The sequence below is a fragment of the Bufo gargarizans genome, chromosome 5 (assembly GCF_014858855.1).
Source record: "Bufo gargarizans isolate SCDJY-AF-19 chromosome 5, ASM1485885v1, whole genome shotgun sequence".
NCBI lineage: Eukaryota > Metazoa > Chordata > Amphibia > Anura > Bufonidae > Bufo > Bufo gargarizans.
In genome coordinates this window covers 98,624,648-98,647,377 of record NC_058084.1, presented here as the reverse complement: position 1 = coordinate 98,647,377, position 22,730 = coordinate 98,624,648, and the positions used below count along the sequence as shown (strand labels likewise).

Sequence of the window (22,730 nt, the reverse complement as noted above, 5' to 3'; positions counted from 1 at the left end):
GCCTTTTGCGTCTGCGCGATAGGGGGGTGCCCGAGTTTAGTCTCGCCTAGGGCAGCACAAAACCAAGATACACCACTGGTGACATCACTGTGCTCTGTATTAAAGAATGCTATTATTTTCCCTTATAACCATGTTATAAGGGAAAATAATAAAATCTACACAACACCGATCCCAAACCCGAACTTCTGTGAAGTCCGGGTTCGGGCACCAAACATGCCGATTTTTCAAACGCATTAAAACGCTTTTCACTCGCGGGGAAAAAAATAAATAACCCCCCCCCCCCCCCAAAATACAGAAAACGCACATGTTCCCGCAACGCACCCGCATCTTTTCCCGCAACGCCCGTGTGAACCCAGCCTTAGGAGGGAGATTTATTAAACTGGTGTAAAGTAGAACTGACTTAGTTGCCCATAGCAACCAATAACATTCAACCTTTCATTTTTGACAGCTCCTTTGGAAAATGAAAGGTGGAATCTGATTGGTTGCCAGTACTACTTTACACCAGTTTGATAAATCTCCCCCTTAGTTTTGTATGATGGTGTCACCATCACACACTGCTCAAATGCTACCTATGTGGCATGCTATCAATGCACCATTGGAAACATTGCATTACAGAGAATTTGCAAACTCTTCAAGGAATATACCGAATACGGTTAGAACCTTCTTACATGGTAACGGTCAGCCTTCACCTTTAGAAGGACAGCATCTGTCAGCGGATTGGAGAGCTGGATGAAATAGTCTTATACAAGTGCTTCTCTACTAATACCTTTGTTCTTTCTAAACATGATGAAAACAAACCTTCTTTGGAACACATTTGTTACTGGCTTTTAATTTCAGAAAAGTAATGAATCAGTTTGTAATTTGTCATCAATGGTTCTTGGTGGAGGTTGGCCAACACAGAACACATTAAAACACATCAAGAGTAAAGAAAACATATAGGATTGATTACTTTAAAGAGGATTGTAACAAGCAGCATTTTTCTTCTAAATGCAACATAATTTTCATATTTGACACTTCCATTTTTTTCTTAGAAAATCACAAAACTTGTGGCATTTACAAAAAGTTACCTTTCCTAAACTATTGCACTTTTCACACTGTTCAGCTGGCATATATAAAAGAAAAAAAGACTAAGAAAAGGAAACCATCAGAATGGAATGTTCCACTGGGACTTGTGTGTATGAAATGACTGAAATGGCTTTGAAGACCATTCGGATCTTTCTCCAGTGTGCTATGCCCTGTGTATAAATTAGGGGCTGCTGAAGAATGCTTTCCCCCAAAGAGCAAGTGATACTACAAAGCAATAACTGGTTACAGTTAAAAATCTGTGTACAGTTTATCTTAAAATGTACAGAAAATATAGAGCTTGTAAAAAAGGAACTAAACCAATGAATGGAGATAAGATTGTTTAGGTGTCCACTGGATCTCTTGCTGGAAGATATAACTACCAAATCCTTTATTAACAAATGCTACATTTTCAAAAGGAAAAAAAATGAAACATCAGCAGGCAATAAAAGTTTTGTATTCAAGTGCATCATCATTTCTCTCTGTAATAGGTCAAGTATGCTTTTAAAGATTCAGGGAGAGGTAAGCACAGAATTCTCTCGCGGAGAAGGTTCTGTGGAGGCTCCTCGGCTTTCAAAGCTTCACTGTGATCCTTTTCTTCTTCTTTGCTGTCCTCATCAATTTTTTCCTCATCATCACTATCTAAGGCTTGAGGAATTAGCTGATTTCCTACAAAGACATAGGTGTTTATGCGGCGTCTGCGGCACCGTCGCCTTTTCCGCTTTGGAGCGGCTTTCGGAGGAATTCCTTTGGCCTGCATCTCATCGTTTATGCAGTTCCTAAGTGTGCGCCGAATATAGATACGAGCTAGGTCCTGTAGGCTCCTTACAGTACAGGCAGCTAGAAGAAAAATATATTAAATGGAAGTCATTATCAGCTGTAAACATCTCTGGTTACAATACGCAGTTACAGGCCAATTTTTTTACAGGCTTTAACAGATCAGGATTCACTGAATGAGGCAGCTCTCTCCCTCTCCTAGAAAGAAGCTCAAGCACAATCTGAGGTACCAATCATTACATATATACTAATGGGAGCCGTATTTGTGTTTTTTTATTTTTTATTTGCCTTATAGTTCAACAAGTTGTAATATAAAGCTTTTTCTTAAAGGCTATGTACAACTTCTGAGGCAATTTTTTTTTAATGATTGCATTTTACTCATTTTGGGCGACGAAATCATTTTTTCAACTGGTCGTTCTGTCACAAAGGGTTAACAGTCTAGCTGTGAGATTCGTACTTTCACTTATAAATTAAGCCTCATCTCTAAATTACTAAAAAGGTCATAAACACTTATTTAAGACACAGTCTTATTAGCAATATAAGAATTGAGCTATAATGAGCGTTTACCACGTCAGAGATCAGGAGCTGTCTGCTGAGCTCCCTGGCGGAACACCATAAAAATACAAAGCCTGATACTAGAGAATCTCAAGGCTGTACAGAGAAAGAGGCTCAGAATTTTTAATAAACACCAATTGAAAAAAAATGATTTTTAGCTCAAAATAAGTGCAATGAAAAAAACATAAAATAAAAAATGCCCGCAAAGATATACATAGCCTTTAAAGTTTAATCTCTATGGCCTAATGGGAATGCTTTTTCAGTTTCATCAATGGCATTAATCATGTACTGTATTTTTATTCTTATTTAAGTTTTACATTAAATGGCAAACTTAAAGGGAACCTGTCACCTAGATTTTGGGTACAGAGCTGAGGGCATGGGTTGCTAGATGGCCGCTAGCACATCCGCAATACCCAGTCCCCATAGCTCTGTGTGCTTTTATTGTGTAAAAAAAAAACTGGATTTGATACATATGCAAATTAACCTGAGATGAGTCAGAGCTTGAAAATACAACTCTTCTCTGGTCACACAAGCAAGATATGACTCTTATGTTAATTTGCATAAAAAGGGGGGAGGGGGGTACAAAATGCATAATACTTATTTAATTCGTCTGCAAATTAAATAAAAAAAAAGTGTAATTTATATGTTTAGGGTAACACAATGAACATTTAGAAATGCTCAGTGAGGGTAGCATAGTAGAGGTGACAGGTTCCCTTTAATATAAAGAAAAAAAAAGATTTTTATCAATTTTTAAGCGTTTGTTAAGATGCTTGAAAAGAACATATTTCAACTTGTAGCATATTGCTGCACATTTAGAGTATATGTCATACAGGGCAAATCTATGTGAGCAGTAGAGATGAGCGAATGGATTCTTCACTTCACTTAAAGGGGTTTTACCATGATATAAAATTGGGGCATATCGCGAGGATATGCCCCCATTGTCTCATAGGTGGGACCCGCACCTATCAGACAATGGGGGCATATCCTAGTGATATGCTCCCATTGTCCGAGATGGGAATACCCCTTTAACTGCAGTGACCCAGTATGACTACATTTTGATAGGAGTTGCGCGTCCTGTTCCATTCAAAGTGCTAGTTTCATTGCCAGAGGCTACAGATAGCAGCTGAGTGGGGAAGCAGAGTGTTGAACCCTCACTGAATGGATACCGATGACCTATCCTGAGGATAGGTCATCAATATCAGAAGCCTGGAAAACACCTTTAAAATCTGTGTTGTAATAATTAAGTAGTGAAGAATATTAAAGTTCATATAATGTAGTATAGTAAGTGCATAAAAGGGAATAAAAGCATTTTAGCGCTCTCAGATTCTCAAGCACTGTGGCTCTGCAGAGCCTTCCCCATTTGTGTTTGTGAATCACAAACAGTCTCTAACACAACATTATCATTGCTCGTCATGTTAAAGATACAGCGGACCTGGTCATATCGCTGTTTCTAAGCGCATGCTAGGCTCACACTCCTCCTCCCTCTCCTGTATATGCTTACACACAAGTGAGATCAGTGCTGAGGCTGCTGTAATCACAGGACACATTTGGGTAGGATATTCAAACTATTTTAGCTATAGCTCCATCTTTTCTGCTCCTGCAGCTGACATCAACAGGAAGGAAGTAAAGTAATACAAGTCTCCTTCTACCTATATTGAAATCTATGCATTACGACTGGTTAATAAACATTAGTGGGGGAAAAGAATAGAGGGTTTTTGAGGAGGGGTTGAAGTAAAACAATTTTATGTACAGTGCTTGGGGGACATGACAATAATTGTGACATGTATATAAACGCACACCGTTTTACAGACTTTACATCAAATTTATTTTCTGTAGCAAGGTCTACCAAGTAGAAATATAAAGTCGTTTTCCAAGACTTTATAACTGATGATCTATTCATAAGATAGGTCATTGGTATCTGATTGGTGGGTGTCCGACCGATCAGCTGTTTGAACCAGCGCTCCTGTGAGCGCCGTGGCCTTATCGCAGCTTACCAAGCACAGAACCGTACATTGTATAGCAGCTGTGCTTGGTACTGCACTCAGGCTTATTCGCTTCAAAGGGGCAGAGTGGCTCCTAGGCCACAAGACTGATGAACGTGTCAACACTGGCCTAGGAAAAGCTGAGAGAAGGCTGTGGCGCTACTGTGAGCGCTGTTGCCTTCTCAAACAGCTGATTTGCAGGGGTCCTGGGTGTCAGAACCCTATCCTGAGGAGAAGTCATCAGTTATAAAGTCTCGGAAAACCCCTTTAAGAGGGTTTTGTGGGAACTGCTCAGCTGAGCTTTTCTTTGTTGTCGTTTGTTGTCTTTCATAGCCAAAAGGTACAGTCAACATTACAGCGAAAATTAAAGGCAATTTGTCACCACATACTAGTAGCTAAAATGTCCGGCACTGGGTGCTCCATTTCTGTACAGTGTTTGCACAAAATGTGCTACTACCCGACTTAATAGGCCGGAGTGAATAGGTTTTCACTTCTTGGCCAGCGCAGCATAGCAGACAGGGAGCGGAGCCTCTGGGTAGAACATACCGCCCTCATTGTACCTAGTGGGTAATTTGCATATCATAAAAAGTCTTATTTCTCTGGACTGCTGATGCATAAGGACTTGCCACAGATATCACTGACTTTGCTGACAAGCACAGAACTAGAGTGGCCTATTGGTATGCCCTTTAAAATTATTTAAGTAAAATAAGTAAATACTTACGCAATTTCACAGTTTCAGATTTGTGATTGTCATTCTTACTAGGTTGCATCAAGGGTGCAAAAGAAACAGCTAAAATGTTCTTACTTTCCCATGTATTCTGTCCTGTTCTCTGGATCTGTGTAAGCTAAAGAGTTGAAACCAAGCATGTTAATAGTCAGACAGAAGCATTACAATGGTTGTACAAATATATTGTGGCGATCCCGAATCATCAGGAATTAAAAGAATGAAAAATGAGGCAACTATTATGCGGTCAGTGGATGTCTACATTAAAGGGCATCTGCTCTAGGAGCAATGAGGGTGTTGCCATTACTCCTAGAGACACAGCTTTCTCTGCAACTGCCATGCTCTCTCCACTTTGATTGACAGGGCCAGGCAGGAGTGATCACGTTTCCACTCTTAAAGTGCACAGAAAGCCGAGCCTCTAGGAGCAAAAGGCAACGCCCCCATTTTGCATATTTGCATATATTAAAACATAATTTTTCTCAGCAAAGCAGACACACATGAACATGGGGCCAGGACAGATGCCAAGCGCACGTTCAACAGGTTATCCAGTTTCATGGGTACAAATCTGCTGACAGATGCCCTTTATGTTCACATGTATATTTAAAGGTTTTTTTCTGAGACTTACTACTGATGACCTATCCTCGGTATCTGATCGGTGGGGGTCCAAACCATGGGACCTCCGTCGATCACCTGTTTAAGAAGACACCGGCGCTAGGAGTAGTTGCAAGCCCTTCGCTCCGCTTAGTCAAGGCCATGTGACATCATGCTTATTAGTGAATCACTACTGCTAGCACCGCTGCCTTCTCAAACAGCTGATCTCCAGGGATACTGGGTGTCGGACCCCACTCATCTGATACGGATGACCTATCCAGAAGATAGGTCATCAGTAGTGAAGTCTCAGAAAACCCTTTTAAAGAAGGCATTATTAGAAACCATGGGGGTTATTTACTATCAGATATACACCATATACAATTTCTGGTGTATATCTGGTGCAGATAGGTTATTTGCACCACAATCTACGACTTTTCACCGCTCACACCAGGTCTAAAAAAAAAAACGGGGCATGGTGTGGGCAGGGAAGGGAACGGGCTGACAGGCCCATCTCATTCATCAAGTTCTATGCCTGTAAGGAAGCTGGCTTACATTTAGACGGGCGGTGGATGCGCCTCTACATAACTTCGGTAGATCCACCGCTAGCACAAGGGGTTATTCAAACCGAAGTCTAAATTGCCGATCTTAATAAATGACCCCACCCCTATGTATTTTAAAGGGTTTCTACCACTTCGTTTTCACATAATTAGGTGTCAGACACTAGCAATCCGCTAGTGTCTGCTCTGCCAAACAATCCTAATATAATAGCTTTTGGGGCAGCCGTTTCGCTAAAAAAAGAACTTATATTGATATGCTAATGACCCTCTAGGTGCTATGGGGGCGTCATTAGCACCTAGAGGATCGGTCTACCTTCACAAGATGCCGCCGCCCAGCGCGTCCCTCCAGCCCGCCCATCTCCTCCGGAATGCGATCAAGCGGACGACTTCTCGCTAGAAACCCTTTAAGCCCTCTTTCTCCTCCACTTAAGTCAATGATATGTAAGTGATAGGGTGGCAGTGGTTTGAAAATAATTACAATATGCCCTAAAGGGGATGGTAAAAATCCCCCTGACAAGGGAAAGATTTTTATTTTTTTATTGGATTCAGGCAAACAAAAATGCACAGCCACTGACTTTTTTTTTTTTTAATAAAGCAAAAGTAAAACATTTACTATAAATTTTAGTCCTATTAGCACCAATATATTTGGCCATAAACACATCTGTCAATAGGTGATGCTTCTGTCACACCTTTGCACAATAGAAAACTATGGGTACATCAGTATAGAGAATGGGTCTGTATTCAGGAGGATACATTTGAGGTTATTCTCTAGTTTGGCCGACAACATTTGGTCTGAAAACATTACAAAAGATCTCACTTACCATAGAAATGTAGTACAGTTTTACCAGCGGATCTGCCTTCTGCTCATTCCAAATCTCAGCACCTGCATTCCTGGCAGCCATGGCTTAATGTGAATATACACTCCACATGAGCACACTACAGGTCTAAGGGCTGAGACACGGCCCATATAAGCTGCTATTCTACATTACTAAATTACCGGATGGTCAGGCCAAGGAGTTATCTAATGATATGGATGGAAAGATACTATTACAGCTTACCTACGGACCTGGATATTGTAGAATGGTCAATGACTTTTCCTCATTTTATACCTGCTTCCACTGACTTACCTACAGCTAAATGTGCAACAGAAAAATGTAAAGTGACTGAATCACCATTTCATGGAGATTCTATAGAAGACCCTCCTAGTACTATGCTGTAGCAGGTGCTTGGGCACCTAGTGAATGTGACCTCGAATATTCCCGCACTGTATGTGAAAGGTAGAACATGGTTGTGGTCAGCACCACTCAGGCATCATAACTAGCATATGGCACGCACGTCAAACTGGAGTAGAGCGCCATTCAGCAGCTGCAACAGCGCAGTTTATAAGCATCTTATCTGGTGACAGGTTACCTAAAGTGGGGGTTCACTTGCGTGTAGCGTTCTGATCGCAACGGACGTAACTATAGGTGTGCATGGTCTGGTTCACCATTACACAGGGGTTCAAACGACACTAAAACAGTCACTGTTGGTTCACACCACGCTTAGCCCTCTGTTGGGCTATACATTTGATTACCCGAGAATGGTATTCATATATATCTACACTGGGACAGAACCATTCCCTGCAATGAGCCATACAGAGGGGTGTGAACCCTTACCTGAAAATCTTGGGTAAAATGGTGAACCTACGCTTAAACTCAACTGCATCTTGAAAGAAATCTAGGCAGTGGGTGAATTTATCATGAGGGGAATATTTGTCGGTTTTATTTTGTGCCACATTTATTATACGTCACACGTTGTTTGATAAATGTGTCTCATCATTAAACCAAACACCTTTGTCTAGAAAAGCTGCTCCAGTTTTTCTACTCTTCCCTCCTACTGGAGTGAGATTGCAACTTTATAAAAAAGTCTCAGTGATGAATCTGGAGGAGTGAAACTCATTAACATAGCTAACCATGCCCACTTTCTCACCCATTTATTTTTATTTTTTCCCCAAAATTGCAAAATTAAATATATATAATTTTTTTTGAATTTTTTTTTTAACACACAATAAAAGCACACAGAGCTATGGGGACTGGGTATTGCGGATGTGCTAGCGGCCATCTAGCAACCCATGTCCTCCGCTCTATACCCAAAATACCGGTTACAGGTTCCCTTTAATATAGACACAACAATACACCAGAATATATTAAAGTGGTTTACCGGGGTCCAGATATTGATGACCTATCCTTAATACCAGATCGTTGGGGGTCTGACACCCGTCACCCCACTGACCGGCTGTTCGATGCAGCTGCCAGAAACACCATTTTGAAACAGAAGCACAGCTGTGTTGTCGCCATCCCACTTTACTGCAGCGCAACTCCCATTCATTTAACCCGGCCTGTACACTACACTTTGCTCCCAGCTCTGTTCAACCCAATGATCTGATATTGATGGCCTATCTTATCCTGAGGATCGGTCATCAATATTTGGAGCCTGGAAAACCCATTAAGATAAAAATAAGGTAAAAAAAAAAAAAACAACAAAGCATCACCTGGTCTTCAATAGGCATGACTAAAATTCCTCCAACTTTCAACAAAATTTTCATGTAATTTTCATGGTCTTTCTGGACACCAGCACCACAGTAAATCCGATCATATTGTGGACTGTCTGACGCTATCTCCAAACAATTTCCAACAACGAAATTAGGCTCGCAAAATTCGAATCTGAAATTCAAAATGTGACAAATCAACACGTACAGCATTCAGGTAGACTTGGTTGGTCATCGCAGTAAATTGCCCTGCATGGTGATCAGTAGAGACGGCTTATAGCCAGACGCCTTACGTTATGGGATTTATACTAGGAGCTGTGGCAGTAGGCGAAACAAACATATGCTATGCTGTGATGGATCAATACAACCAAAAATAGTGACTTGTATAAAAGATGTAGTCTTTCTTTTACCTTGCCTACATCCAACACAGAAATACATTAGTCAAATATTTGTGGAATCACTTCAAAAAAGGTATTGCTCAAAAGTTGATAAAATGAAAAAAAATATTCACCTATTCAAACCCCCAACAGCCTCTGTTTACTTGTCCTTTCATGTGACCGCTGCAGCCAATCACAGGCCTCAGGGTTATTGTGTCATACATGCTAGCATCACTACAGAGGCCAGTGATTGGCTGCAGTGATCAAGTGCATATACTTTCACATACTGTAACTACAGGACAAGTAAACAAAATAATAACGGTGAGGTATTAGACAGGTGGATCCTATTCTAGGTCAATGGTCACCGCTGGCATTAGTCGTGTGACATATCTGAACTTTGTCATGGTTTCCTTTTGAAAACCATGACGCAGAGGTGACCATAGCCTTATAACCACTGCTTGGCATGCAGCTTCATTCTCTTGTGAACAGCCCTCAATCGTTCTAATAGCTGCTACCGTTTCTCAGATACAGTTGCAAGAAAAAGTATGAGAACCCTTTGGAATGATATGTATTTCTGCACAAATTGGTCATAAAATGTGATCTGATCTTCATCTAAGTCACAACAATAGACAATCACAGTCTGCTTAAACTAATAACACACAAATAATTAAAGGGATTCTGTCACCTCCCCTAAGCCAAAAAACGATTTTAAAGCAGCCATGAAGCACAGCTTACCTGGATTAGGCTGTGCTCTTTTATCTTGTAATCCGTCCAGCAGTTACTCCAAAAAACGACTTTTATTGATATGCAAATGTGCCCTGAAGGTGCCCAGAGGGGCGTTTTGTTCTTCTTAGAGAGCCCAGTACCGCCCCTCTTTCAGTGCCCAGCCCGCCTTCCTTGTACTGTCTAACCGCCGCCTCCAGCCTGCCACAGCCTCTCCTCCCTCTCCTCCCCCTCCCTCACGCCGAACGAACTCTCGCACAGGCGCAGTACCCACTGAGGGCTGCGCCTGTGCGATCATCAGGAGACTGAGGGCAGGAGCTTCATCCTCGTCACTGGGCATGCGCCGAGCCCAGTGACGTCCGATGCTCGCTCTTCCCTCAGTCAGCAGGGAAGAGCGAGCATCGGACGTCACTGGGCTCGGCGCATGCCCAGTGACGAGGATGACGCTCCTGCCCTCAGTCTCCTGCTGATCGCACAGGCGCAGCCCTCAGTGGGTACTGCGCCTGTGCGAGAGTTCGTTCGGCGTGAGGGAGGGGGAGGAGAGGCTGTGGCAGGCTGGGGGCGGTGGGTAGACAGTGCAAGGAAGGCGGGCTGGGCACTGTAAGAGGGGCGGTACTGGGCTCTCTAAGAAGAACAAAACGCCCCTCTGGGCACCTTCAGGATACATTTGCATATCAATAAAAGTCGTTTTTTGGAGTAACTGCTGGACGGATTACAAGATAAAAGTGCACAGCCTAATCCAGGTAAGCTGTGCTGCATGGCTGCTTTAAAATCGTTTTTTGGCTTAGGGGAGGTGACAGAATCCCTTTAAATGTTACCATGTTCTTATTGAACACACCTGTGGAAAAAGTATGTGAACCCCTAGACTAATGACATCTCCAAGGGCTAATTGGAGTGAGGTGTCAGCCAACTGGAGTCCAATCAAGGAGATGAGATTGGAGATGTTGGTTACAGCTGCCCTGCCCTATATAAAAAAAACAAATAAAAAACAAATAAAAAAAAACAAACACACACCAGTTCTGGGTTTGCTTTTCACAAGAAGCATTGCCTGATGTGAATGATGCCTCGCACAAAAGAGCTCTCAGAAGATCTACGATTAAGAATTGTTGACTTGCATAAAGCTGGAAAGGGTTATAAAAGTATCTCCAAAAGCCTTGCTGTTCATCAGTCCACGGTAAGACAAATTGTCTATACATGGAGAAAGTTCAGCACTGCTGCTACTCTCCCTAGGATGGCCGTCCTGTAAAGATGACTGCAAGAGCACAGCGCAGACTGCTCAATGAGGTGAAGAAGAATCCTAGAGTGTCAACTAAAGACTTACAAAAGTCTCTGGCATATGCTAACATCCCTGTTAGCAAATCTACGATACATAAAACACTAAGCAAGAATGGATTTCATGGGAGGATACCAGAGAGGAAGCCACTGCTGTCCAAAAAAACATTGCTGCACGTTTACAGTTTGCACAAGAGCACCTGGATGTTCCACAGCAGTACCGGCAAAATATTCTGTGGACAGATGAAACCAAAGTTGAGTTGTTTGGAAGTAACACACAACACTATGTGTGGAGAAAAAGAGGCACAGCACACAAACATCAAAACCTCATCCCAACTGTGAAGTATAGTGGTGGGGGTATCATGGTTTGGGGCTGCTTTGCTGCGTCAGGGCCTGGATGGATTGCTATAATCAAAGGAAAAATTAATTCCCAAGTTTATCAAGACATTTTGCAGGAGAACTTAAGGCCATCTGTCCACCAGCTGAAGCTCAACAGAAGATGGGTGTTGCAACAGGACAATGATCCAAAGCATAGAAGTAAATCAACAACAGAATGGCTTAAACAGAAGAAAATACGCCTTCTGGAGTTGCCCAGTCAGAGTCCTGACCTCAACCAATTGAGATGCTGTGGCATGACCTTAAGAAAGCGATTCACACCAGACATCCCAAGAATATTGCTGAACTGAAACCGTTCTGTAAAGAGGAATGGTCAATAATTACTCCTGACCGTTGTGCACGTCTGATCTGCAACTACAGGAAACATTTGGTTGAAGTTATTGCTGCCAAAGGAGGTTCAACCATTTATTAAATCCAAGGGTTCACATACTTTTTCCACCTGCACTGTGATGGTTTACAGGGCGTGTTCAATAAAAACATGGTAACATTTAATTATTTGTGTGTTATTAGTTTAAGCAGACTGTGATTGTCTATTGTTGTGACTTAGATGAAGATCAGATCACATTTTAGGACCAATTTGTGCAGAAATCCATAGAATTCGAAAGGGTTCACATACTTTTTCTTGCAACTGTATGTTAGGCCAGAGAATACAGATTAAATTAGTCAGAACTCACTTGTCAAAGCTATCACTATACTTAATGAAAGCCTCCAATTTTTCCTTGGCATATTCCACCACATCAGAATGCAGCTCAACCCCATGGTTAATGCCAAATGGACCTACGACATAAAAAAAAGCAGGTTAACACAGATTAAGACCAGAACACGGTAAAATAAAATAGGACCAGTCTAAAAACAGTCTGGATTCTTTACCCCCTTCATCGAGTGAAGCAGCCATGTCAAATCTCAGATAAACTCCTAAGCAGTTGTAAATATAGTGATCCCTCAAGATGCAATGGCTTCAGGAAACAATATTTTCAACATACAATGGTCTTCCCTTGACTATCGTAAGTTGAAATTAGACTCAACGTACAATGTCCCAGACCCAGATCGAATCAATAAACATAGTAATTTCATTGGTAAAACACCTTTATTAGTTGTCTAGAAGATCCTCTGTGGTGCTACATGTCCTGTACTGCCCCGTCTGAGTCAGGATGAACTGCTCCTTTAGACACCAGGTGAGTGGTGGCGTAATTTTTATTTATTTTTTATCGGGCACATGTATGTACTATGCAAGAAGCTCCTGCCCACGCCATAGAAAGTGATTTACAGCTTTTGTATAGACTTGCTTCATCTGCTTAAATTTTTCTAAAAACTTTACTTTGTCTTATTTTGGGATGACATTTTGGGGCTTTGGAACCATTTACTGGTTTTCCAAAGAGTTATGGACTCCCGTTACAATGCTTTGAGCTCACAATAGTCATCCCGCAACCAATTAATATTCTAACTTGATGAACCACTGTACTCTATAGGGATTGTCTCATGCAGAATTTTATAACAAATGATTATAAAATTTTTTGCATTTACACTCTATAACTGCAGATATTCCAGTAATGATGTTAGTATAGCGCCACCAGCTGTTTCTATTGGATAGCCTTTCTGTGTCCACTTCAGTAAACATACCGAGGTGGACACACATGCTCAGTCTTCCACTCTCTCTGTTCTTTCAGGTGTGCGGAAGTATCCCTGGTAGGGTGAGTCGGCTGCTACTGAAGCTGCAATATCTTCTATTATTCTCGTTGGAGCTGCTGAGGAAATAATAAGCGAGTGAGACGGCATTGCTATAACTGTGCTTGATCAGCATCTTCTTTGAGAAGGAGAGAAGACACTGTGGCTCATGATACCAGAAGCAAGAATATGCAAGAATCGGCACAGAAAGCCTGTTCAATAGAAACAGCAGGTAGCACTATACTAACATTAGTCCTTGAATACCTTTAGATATAGGCATTTTTTGAAAACGTGTAAAGATTTTTAATAATTATGAGTTGATTTAACTCTAAATACAGAATAACCCCTTTACACATGACGGTCACATGCCAGAATAGTGATCACAGTATTCTAGCTGTCACTAGACCATGTATTGTACCGTTTGTATTACAGGCACGACACCAGGCCTCCTGCCAGTTTTACTAAACCAAACTAAGGTTAATACATTAGGCTACTTTCACACTGGCGTTTCTGGGTCCGCTTGTGAGATCCATTTCAGGGCTCTCACAAGCGGCCAAAAACGGATCAGTTCAGCCCCAATGCATTCTGAATGGATAAGGATCCATTCAGAATGCATCAGTTTGGCTGCGTTTGGTCTCCGTTCCGCTTTTGAGGCGGACACTAAAACGCAGCTTGCAGCGTTTTGGTGCCCGCCTGACGATGCAGAGCCAAACGGATCCACCCTGACACGCAATGTAAGTCAATGGGGACGGATCCGTTTTCACTAATACAATATGGTGCAATTGAAAACGGATCCGTCCTCTATTGAATTTCAATGCAAGTCAAGACAATTTATTTTTATTTTTTATGAATAATGCAAACGGATCCGTTATGAACGGATACAAGCGTTTGCATTATCGGTGCGGATCCATCTGTGCACATACAAGATGGATCCGCACCGAATGCAGGTGTGAAAGTAGCCTTACCCGTGCAGTAGAATCACTAGAGCTAAGGGTACTCTGACTGTAAATTCAGGCATTAACCCCTTTATGACTGGGCGATTTTCCATTTTTATTTTTTTATTTTGCTTTGTTTTTTACTCCTAACCATAACTTTTTTATTTTTCAATTTATACAGCCGTATGACACCATTTATGGTTGCATAAAATGTAGTGGGCAAAGGAAAGACATTTCAAATGGGATGGAATAAAAAAATAAAAATAAAAAATTGTGCTGCAGTTTTCAATAATGTTGATGCATTTTTTTTTTTTTTCGGTAAAGGAGGGGTGACTTTAAATGTTTCATATTTTGAAAAACTTTTTTTGTTTCTTTTTTTTTTATTACACTTTTTAATAGTTCCTCTAGGGAACTTGAACAAGCAATCTCTCAGACGCCAATGCATCAGTATTGTAGTCTATGAAAATATTCACTGTGTTTATATGGACCCTTACCACAGGCTCCACAGGAACTAATAAGAGACAGCCTCGGATCATCAAGGAGGACGAGGCTGACGCACACACGATCTGTTTCCCTCAATCCTGGTTTGCGGCCAGGAGCGCACTCTCCCGGTTTTTATCCTCACAGATAGCGGGGTCACACTTGACCACTGCATCTGAGGAGTTAAATATGTGCGTTCAGTGTTATTGTTGATCGCATACATTAGCCCCAGGTGCCTGCCGTTTAAAACAGCAGGCACCACAAATGGGTGCCATATTTAAATACTTGACAGGCAACATACATACATACATATATACATATATATGTTAGGAAGTCGTGAACAGACAGGTTAAAATGTGACAATGGTTGATTTTGCCAAAGATTCTAACGCCAGGCACGCAGTGTAATACATGAGCTTTGGCTTTACATTCTGGCTCATAGAGGGGGTTCCAGGCAGGGCACAACCATGTGACGTCACGCTCCGCATTTTTTTTCTAAACCACGCATGGACCCGGCGGCCCAAGTTGCAGTGGAGACGCTCACCTAAATAGACCGGACCATTACAAATCTTCCAAACTGTGCCGACACGAACCGATCCGCTCAGTGGAAACGAGGCATTAGAAAGCATCTCTCCACTCCACTGCTAGACTTAAGGGCTCATTCACATGACCATATGCCAGCCGTGCTGCAGACCACAAATTGCGGTCCGCAATGCACGGACAATGGCCATGCGAATCCCGCATTGTGGCGCAGACCCATTGACTTAAATGGGTCCGCAATCCATAATATATGGCAAAAGATAGGACATGTCCTATCTTTTGTGGTGTGGAGACATGGACCTGAAAGCCCAGGGAAGCACTTTGTAGTGCTTCCAATCCGTGCCATATTTTGAGGATTGCGGACCCATTCAAGTCAATGGATCTGAGCTGCAATGCAGGATTTCTGCAGTTGTTTGCGGCCTATGGTCATGTGAATGAGCCCTAAAGATGTTGTGCCAAGTTTTAAATGTATCCCCTATTACGACCTGTGGAGGTGTGATTGCTGGAAAACCCATGATGAGAATGGAAGTTCTGTGGCTCCCCCACCTATTAAGAGAATGGAAGTTCTGTGGCTCCCCCACCTATTAAGAGAATGGAAGTTCTGTGGCTCCCCCACCTATTAAGAGAATGGAAGTTCTGTGGCTCCCCCACCTATTAAGAGAATGGAAGTTCTGTGGCTCCCCCACCTATTAAGAGAATGGAAGTTCTGTGGCTCCCCCACCTATTAAGAGAATGGAAGTTCTGTGGCTCCCCCACCTATTAAGAGAATGGAAGTTCTGTGGCTCCCCCACCTATTAAGAGAATGGAAGTTCTGTGGCTCCCCCACCTATTAAGAGAATGGAAGTTCTGTGGCTCCCCCACCTATTAAGAGAATGGAAGTTCTGTGGCTCCCCCACCTATTAAGAGAATGGAAGTTCTGTGGCTCCCCCACCTATTAAGAGAATGGAAGTTCTGTGGCTCCCCCACCTATTAAGAGAATGGAAGTTCTGTGGCTCCCCCACCTATTAAGAGAATGGAAGTTCTGTGGCTCCCCCACCTATTAAGAGAATGGAAGTTCTGTGGTTCCCCACCTATTAAGAGAATGAAAGTTCTGTGGCTCCCCGCATGAATGGGCCAGTGGTCAAACATGCACACTGCTGCTCCAGTCATTACTATGGGACTACAGTACAGAAAAAAAAGTCCCAATACACCCAATTATACTGGCACCTGCAGAACACAAAGGAAAGATAAATCAGAAACCTATTTAAACCCCTTAGAGACCGGGCCTATTTTCATTTTAACATTTTAGATTTTTTTTTTTGGGGGGGTCAAAATAAAATAAAAAAAATAATAATGGCAAATAGTGTTTTTTTTTTTATTTATTTTTCCTGTTACGGCATTCACCGCACATGAATTTTTTTTTTAATAGTTCAGACGACGGAGGCGGCGATACCCAATATGTTTTTTTTTTTAATTGTTTATGTATTTTTATATGTAAAATTGGGAAAGGGGAGTGGAGTGATCCAAACACACACACATTATATATTTTATATATATAAGAAACCAGGCTGCCATGGCAGCCTATTTCACTGAGGGGGCTCCGATCGGAAGGCATCTTTCTGCCTTCACTCCCAGGTGCCACGATCAGCGGCCCCATCAGTGATTGACAGCCTGCCCTCTATGACTGTGCATACAGAGATAGCGGTCAGTCACTGATAGGACCGCCTCCTTGACTTCATATATAAATACATACATTTACACAAATGTATGTATTTTGCAGCCCAAAAAACGCAGATCTACAAAAAAAAACGGAATTAGACTTACCGGTAATTCTATTTCCATGAGATCATCACGACGGCATACAAGGAGATTGACCCCTGACCTCTGTAGGGGCAGGAACAGAGAAAGGTTAAATACCCTCCTCCCACCACCAACACCAGTGTTTCCAAAATCACACAGAGCAACCCGGTGGTGGAGAACAGTAAAAAACAAGAAAAAAGGTATTACTCCATACCTTCTAGAGACCTGGGTAGGTCAAATAATTGAATCAAGGGAGGGAATAACGTGCCGTCGTGATGATCTCATGGAAATAGAATTACCGGTAAGTCTAATTCCGGTTTTTCCATAGCATCATCACGACGGCATACAAGGAGATATAAAAAATATATCAGTTAAGGGGGGGCTACAGCCTGGAGGACTTTCCGCCCAAAGGACAGATCAGATGATCTGGAAAGATCCAGGCGATAGTGCTTTATAAAAGTATGAATGCTGGACCAAGTGGCAGCACGACAGATTTCCTCCAGAGAAGCCCCAGCTCTCTCAGCCTGAGAGGAGGACATGGCCCGGGTGGAATGGGCCCTAATGTGGACTGGACATGTAAGATTTTGTAGTTGATAACAAAGACTAATAGTTTCTTTGAGCCATCTGGCTATAGATGACCGGGAGGCTTTCTGGCCCTTAAGTCTTCCTCCGAAGAGAACTAGTAGGCTGTCCGACTTCCTAAACTTTTTCGTCACAGAGATATAGTTTAAGACTGCCCGTCTAACATCCAGAGAGTGAAATGTGGCTTCTTTGTCATTAGCAGGGTGTTGACAAAAGGAAGGTAGGGTAACTTCCTGGCTCCGATGAAAATTTGATACCACTTTGGGGAGAAACCCCGGATCCAGACGGAGAATTAATCTATCATCTAGAATACGGAGGTAGGGTTCCCCGATCGATAGGGCTTGTAATTCTCCTACTCTGCGGGCTGAAGTTATCGCAATTAAGAAGGCCGTTTTCAAGGACCATAACTTTATAGGACAGTCAGACATGGGTTCAAAGGGCGGTAAGGTAAGGCCTGTAAGAACGATGTTCAGATCCCAGGAAGGGACACGAGCGGTGATCGTTGGGCGGAGCCTCGTCGCTGCCTTGATGAATCTTTTGATCCAACGATGACCGGCTATATCTTGGTCAAAAAAACAAGCCAGGGCTGAGATCTGGACCTTCAAGGTAGAGGGCCTAAGTCCCAGATCTAGACCTCGCTGTAGGAAGTCCAGTATTCTTTGGATGTTAGGTTTATGTAAATGTGGCGATTCATCCCCACTCCAAGAACAAAAACGTCTCCAGATCTTAAGGTAAATCGCTGACGTTACCTTCTTCCTGGAAGCTTTCAGAGTAGCAATAACTTCGTTTGATAGTCCCTGAAGTTTCAGGGTTTGGAACTCAGGATCCAAGCTGCTAATTTCAGAAACTGCGGGTTTGGGTGTAGAACTGGGCCCTGCTGGAGTAGGTCCTCCCGTACCGGAAGGGGCCATGGATCCTGTAGAGAAAGTCTCTGGAGAGATGAGAACCAACTTCTCTTTGGCCACAGGGGAGCGATCACAATCACCGTGACCTTGTCCTGGAGAACTTTCTGCACCACCTTCGGGATTAGAGGAAGTGGAGGGAAGGCATAGCATAGGTTCCAATGCCAATGGACGGCGAAGGCGTCTAATGTATGAGGCCTGTCCCTGGGGTTTAGGGAACAGAATGTTTCCACTTTTGAGTTGGCCCTGGTGGCGAACAGATCTACGTCGGGCAACCCCCATTTCCTTACCACTAACCTGAAGACTTCTGGACTTAGAGACCACTCTGTGTGATCGATCCTGTGGCGGCTGAGAAAATCTGCTTCTTGATTTAGTATCCCCTTCAGGTGAACTGCCGACACAGAGGCCACCTTCTGTTCTGCCCAAGCAAAGATCTTTGTTGCCAGTGCCTGAAGGGTTACGGACCGGGTTCCCCCTTGATGGGAGAGGTAGGCAATGGCTGTAGTGTTGTCCGATAGTACCTTTATATGATGTTGACACAACATTTCCTCTGCCGCCCTCAATGCTTCCCAGACTGCTCTCAGCTCCCTGAAATTCGATGATTGGGATCTGATCGAATCTGGCCAAGTGCCCTGAAATATACGGTCCCCGACCTTTGCGCCCCAGCCGGACAGACTTGCGTCTGTTATTACCTGCAACTGGGGAGTCTTCTGCCAGGGATTTCCCCGAGATAGGTTCTCGTGGTTTTTCCACCAATTCAGGGACTGCAGAATCCGAGATGGAGGACTTACTTGGCGATCTAGAGAGGATTGGCACCTGTTCCAGACACTCAGTATCCAGGACTGAAGGGGTCTGAAGTGTATTTGACACCAGGGGACTGCCGGAATACAAGATGTCAGCAGACCCAGCATGCTCATCGCCTCTCTGATAGAGCAAGATCTTCTCTTTTGAAAGGACCTGACCTTTTGTCGGAGAATTGATATTTTGTCCTGAGGTAGGAACAGTGCTTGCTTTCGGGAGTCCAGGATCATCCCTAAGAAACGAACCTCCCTTGAGGGGGTGAGGACGGACTTTTCCTCGTTTACGATCCACCCCAGGTCGTCTAGGATGGAGAGAAAGACCTTCAGATTTGAATTGATTTGTCTGCGACTTTCGCTGACCAGAAGGAAATCGTCCAAATAGGGGATTATCATGAGTCCCTGTCTTCGGGCGAAGGCAACCATCTCTACCACCACTTTGGTAAATATTCTTGGGGCAGACGAAATCCCGAAGGGAAGGGCTCTGAACTGGTAGTGATGGACGTTTCCTGATATATCCCGGATTGCAAACCGGAGAAAACACTGGGAGCTGGCGTGAATGGGAATATGGTAATAAGCGTCTCGCAGGTCTATAGTGCACATGAAGACGTCTTTGCTTAACAGAGGGATTGTAGATGTTAGGGTCTCCATCCTGAATTTCTGATAACGGATGAATTTGTTTAGAGGTTTCAGGTTTATGATCGTCCGAAAGGTACCTTCTTTTTTCCTGATTAAAAATAAAGTTGAATAAAAACCCTTGCCTCTTTCTAGAGGTGGGACCAGAGAGATTACGTTCATCTGAAGAAGTTTCTGGACTCCTTGCCAAAGGTTCATTTGGAACCGTGTCAGAGAAAATTTGTTTGGGGGTCTTGAAGACCACTCTATCTGATAGCCTGTACCGACTACCTTGGAAATCCAGGGGTTCTGGGAGATGGATTCCCATGACCCCAGGAATCTTGAGAGTCTTCCCCCCACTCGGCCGTCATTGCTTATCTGAAGGTTTTTGCTGGGAGAAGGACTGACCTCTTCCTCTTCCTCCTTTTGGGTAACTCCAACGCCCCGATTTCCCTTTTCCCCTGTAGCTCTTTTCTTGACCCGAGGGGGGGCGAAAAGGATACCGGCGTTTGGAAGGGCGATCTTCCGGAAACCCTTTCTTCTTATCCGCGGCCTTCTCTAGGATCTTATCTAGCACCGGGCCAAACACGTATTCTCCGGAAAAGGGGATGGAGCATAGCTTTAGCTTAGATGTCTTATCCCCCGACCAACACTTCATCCAGAGGGCTCTCCTAGCTGCATTGGAGAGTGCTGCATCTCTGGCGGAAAACCGAACTGATTCGGCAGAGGCATCCGCCAGGAAAGCCGTGGCCGATTTTAAAAGGGGAAGAGACTCCAGAATCTGCTCCCTAGACGCTCTGTCTTTAATATGAGTTTCCAATTCTCCCAACCAAAGATACATGGACCGGGCGACTGAAGTAGCCGCAATATTGGTTTTAACGTTAAACATGGACGCCTCCCAGGATTTCCTGAGGAGACTGTCCGCCTTACGGTCCATCGAATCTTTGAGTTGGGAGGCATCCTCGAATGGAAGGGACGTCTTTTTGTTCACTTTGGCCACCTGCACATCAATCTTGGGAATTTCATTAAAAATTTTAGATTCCTCCGGATCAAATAGTAACCTATTTTTGAACGTTGCCGGGACTCCCAGTCGTTTTTCTGGGTCTGTCCACTCATCAAGGATCATATCCCTAATGTTTTCATTGATGGGAAACACACGGGTCTTCTTAACCCTCAGGCCCCCAAACATCTCCTCTTGTACCGAATGGGTACGTTGTACCTCCTCCACACCCATGGTCGACCTTACGGCCTTCAGAAGGTCGGATATTTCTTCCGTAGAAAAATAATATCTACGTCCATCGTCGTCTGAGTCAGAGACTCTCTCCCCCTCCTCCCAAGACTTAACAGAGTGGGCACTTTCCTCCGCAACGACTTCTATATCAGAGGGGGATGGGGATCTAGCCCGCTTTTTCTTTGGTTGCGGCAAATCGGGGGGATTAGCGGACAGGTGGGCCAGGGATGAACGGATCTCCTCCTGAATCATAGTTTTTAATTCCTCTTTTAGGGAGGGTGCCTCATCCCGTACGATATTTGAGATACAAGGTTTGCACAATTTTTTGGGGTAGCCGTCAGGGAGTCTACTAGAGCAGGAGACACATTTGAGTGACTTCCCCATCTTTTTCGGGGTTTCTTTTGCCTAAAAGAGATGAAACGGCAAGTATAAGGAATATGACCCACCAAGAGGAGGGTGGGGGGGGGGGCACGCGGGTGGATGTAGGGGCCTGCGCCCTGCCGTAGCTGCACTGAGCGTGGAGCAAGAGCCCCCTCCTCCTCTCCCCCCCCCCCTATATCATCGTGGGAGAGGGGGATCAACAGACTCCCTGACCCATTCATAAATACCCCCGAAGGGGACTCACAGTTAGCAGTGCTGGCGGCGGCTCCGCTCTGGGGGACCGCTCCGGTACCGACATGGTCGCTTCTTCCCAAAAGGTAAGGGTACCGCACAGTGGGGGACCGATCCTGGGAGCGTTTGTCCGGAGCAGGCCTCGGTTTTTAAATTAGGCTCCATGCTGCCGCCACCGACGTCACTTCCGGGTCGCCGGGCGTGACGTCATACATATGCGCCCAATGCGCCGGCGCGCACCCAGCTGCCGCTGATGCCGGAGGGGAGACTGCGCCGGGGAACAGGCCCCGAAAATCGGGATGAGGTAGAGCCCCACACCCCTGCCCAGCGTTAGTACTGGACCGCGGGAGGGCAGGGGGACGCCATGCAGGATGCCGGCGATTTCTTAAGGTATCCACGCTGAATTCCTAGCTTCATCTCCCTGCATACAGGGAGACCTTTCTCTGCCCTGTCCTCTGTAGGGACAGGAAACACTGGTGTTGGTGGTGGGAGGAGGGTATTTAACCTTTCTCTGTTCCTGCCCCTACAGAGGTCAGGGGTCAATCTCCTTGTATGCCGTCGTGATGATGCTATGGAAATAAAGTTTGACGTCAGTGTTGCATACTTTTTTTTGTGGACCCACTGTAACAATGCCTATGTTTGTCTGAAAACTATCTTTTTTTGCAGGACTCCGGAGCGGACATACAGATGCGGACAGGATGTGAAGTGCTCTCCGCACCTTTTGCAGTCCTGCCGAAAGGAGTCTGTATCCAATCTGCAAAAAATAAGGATCAGATGTGGACCAATAATCGTCGTGTGAATGGGGCCTATGCATAAATATAAATGTATAACTACTTTCACAATCTTTTCCAACAAGACTATATCAATCTGCTCTTCTGCTTCAGCTTTATAACGTGCTGCCTGCAGATTATACTGCACATTCATGCCGATATAATCCCTGCCAAATTTTAAAGGGAACCTAACACCTGTATGTCTTGGCCTCCTTGACCACTAAAGAAGCAAACTCTGGATTATTAATTTACTGTATTTTTTGCCCCATAAGACGCACTC

At 43.9% G+C, this 22,730-nt stretch overlaps 1 protein-coding gene across 4 annotated transcripts in view; it reads right to left on the bottom strand.

Moving 5' to 3' along the window:
* Positions 1 to 1,035: 1,035 nt before the first annotated feature.
* The window catches only part of PCMTD1 (protein-L-isoaspartate (D-aspartate) O-methyltransferase domain containing 1), a 64,276-nt gene continuing 42,581 nt past the window's right edge, over positions 1,036 to 22,730 (bottom strand). For all 4 annotated transcript variants that reach the window (XM_044293165.1, XM_044293166.1, XM_044293167.1 and 1 more), the window contains 4 exons: positions 12,218 to 12,320; positions 8,779 to 8,950; positions 5,098 to 5,221; positions 1,036 to 1,902 (listed from right to left, as the gene is read on the bottom strand). In XM_044293165.1, the coding sequence (XP_044149100.1) occupies positions 1,535 to 1,902; positions 5,098 to 5,221; positions 8,779 to 8,950; positions 12,218 to 12,320 (767 nt within the window). In that variant the 3' untranslated portion in view covers positions 1,036 to 1,534. The remainder of the gene's footprint in view (positions 1,903 to 5,097; positions 5,222 to 8,778; positions 8,951 to 12,217; positions 12,321 to 22,730) is intronic.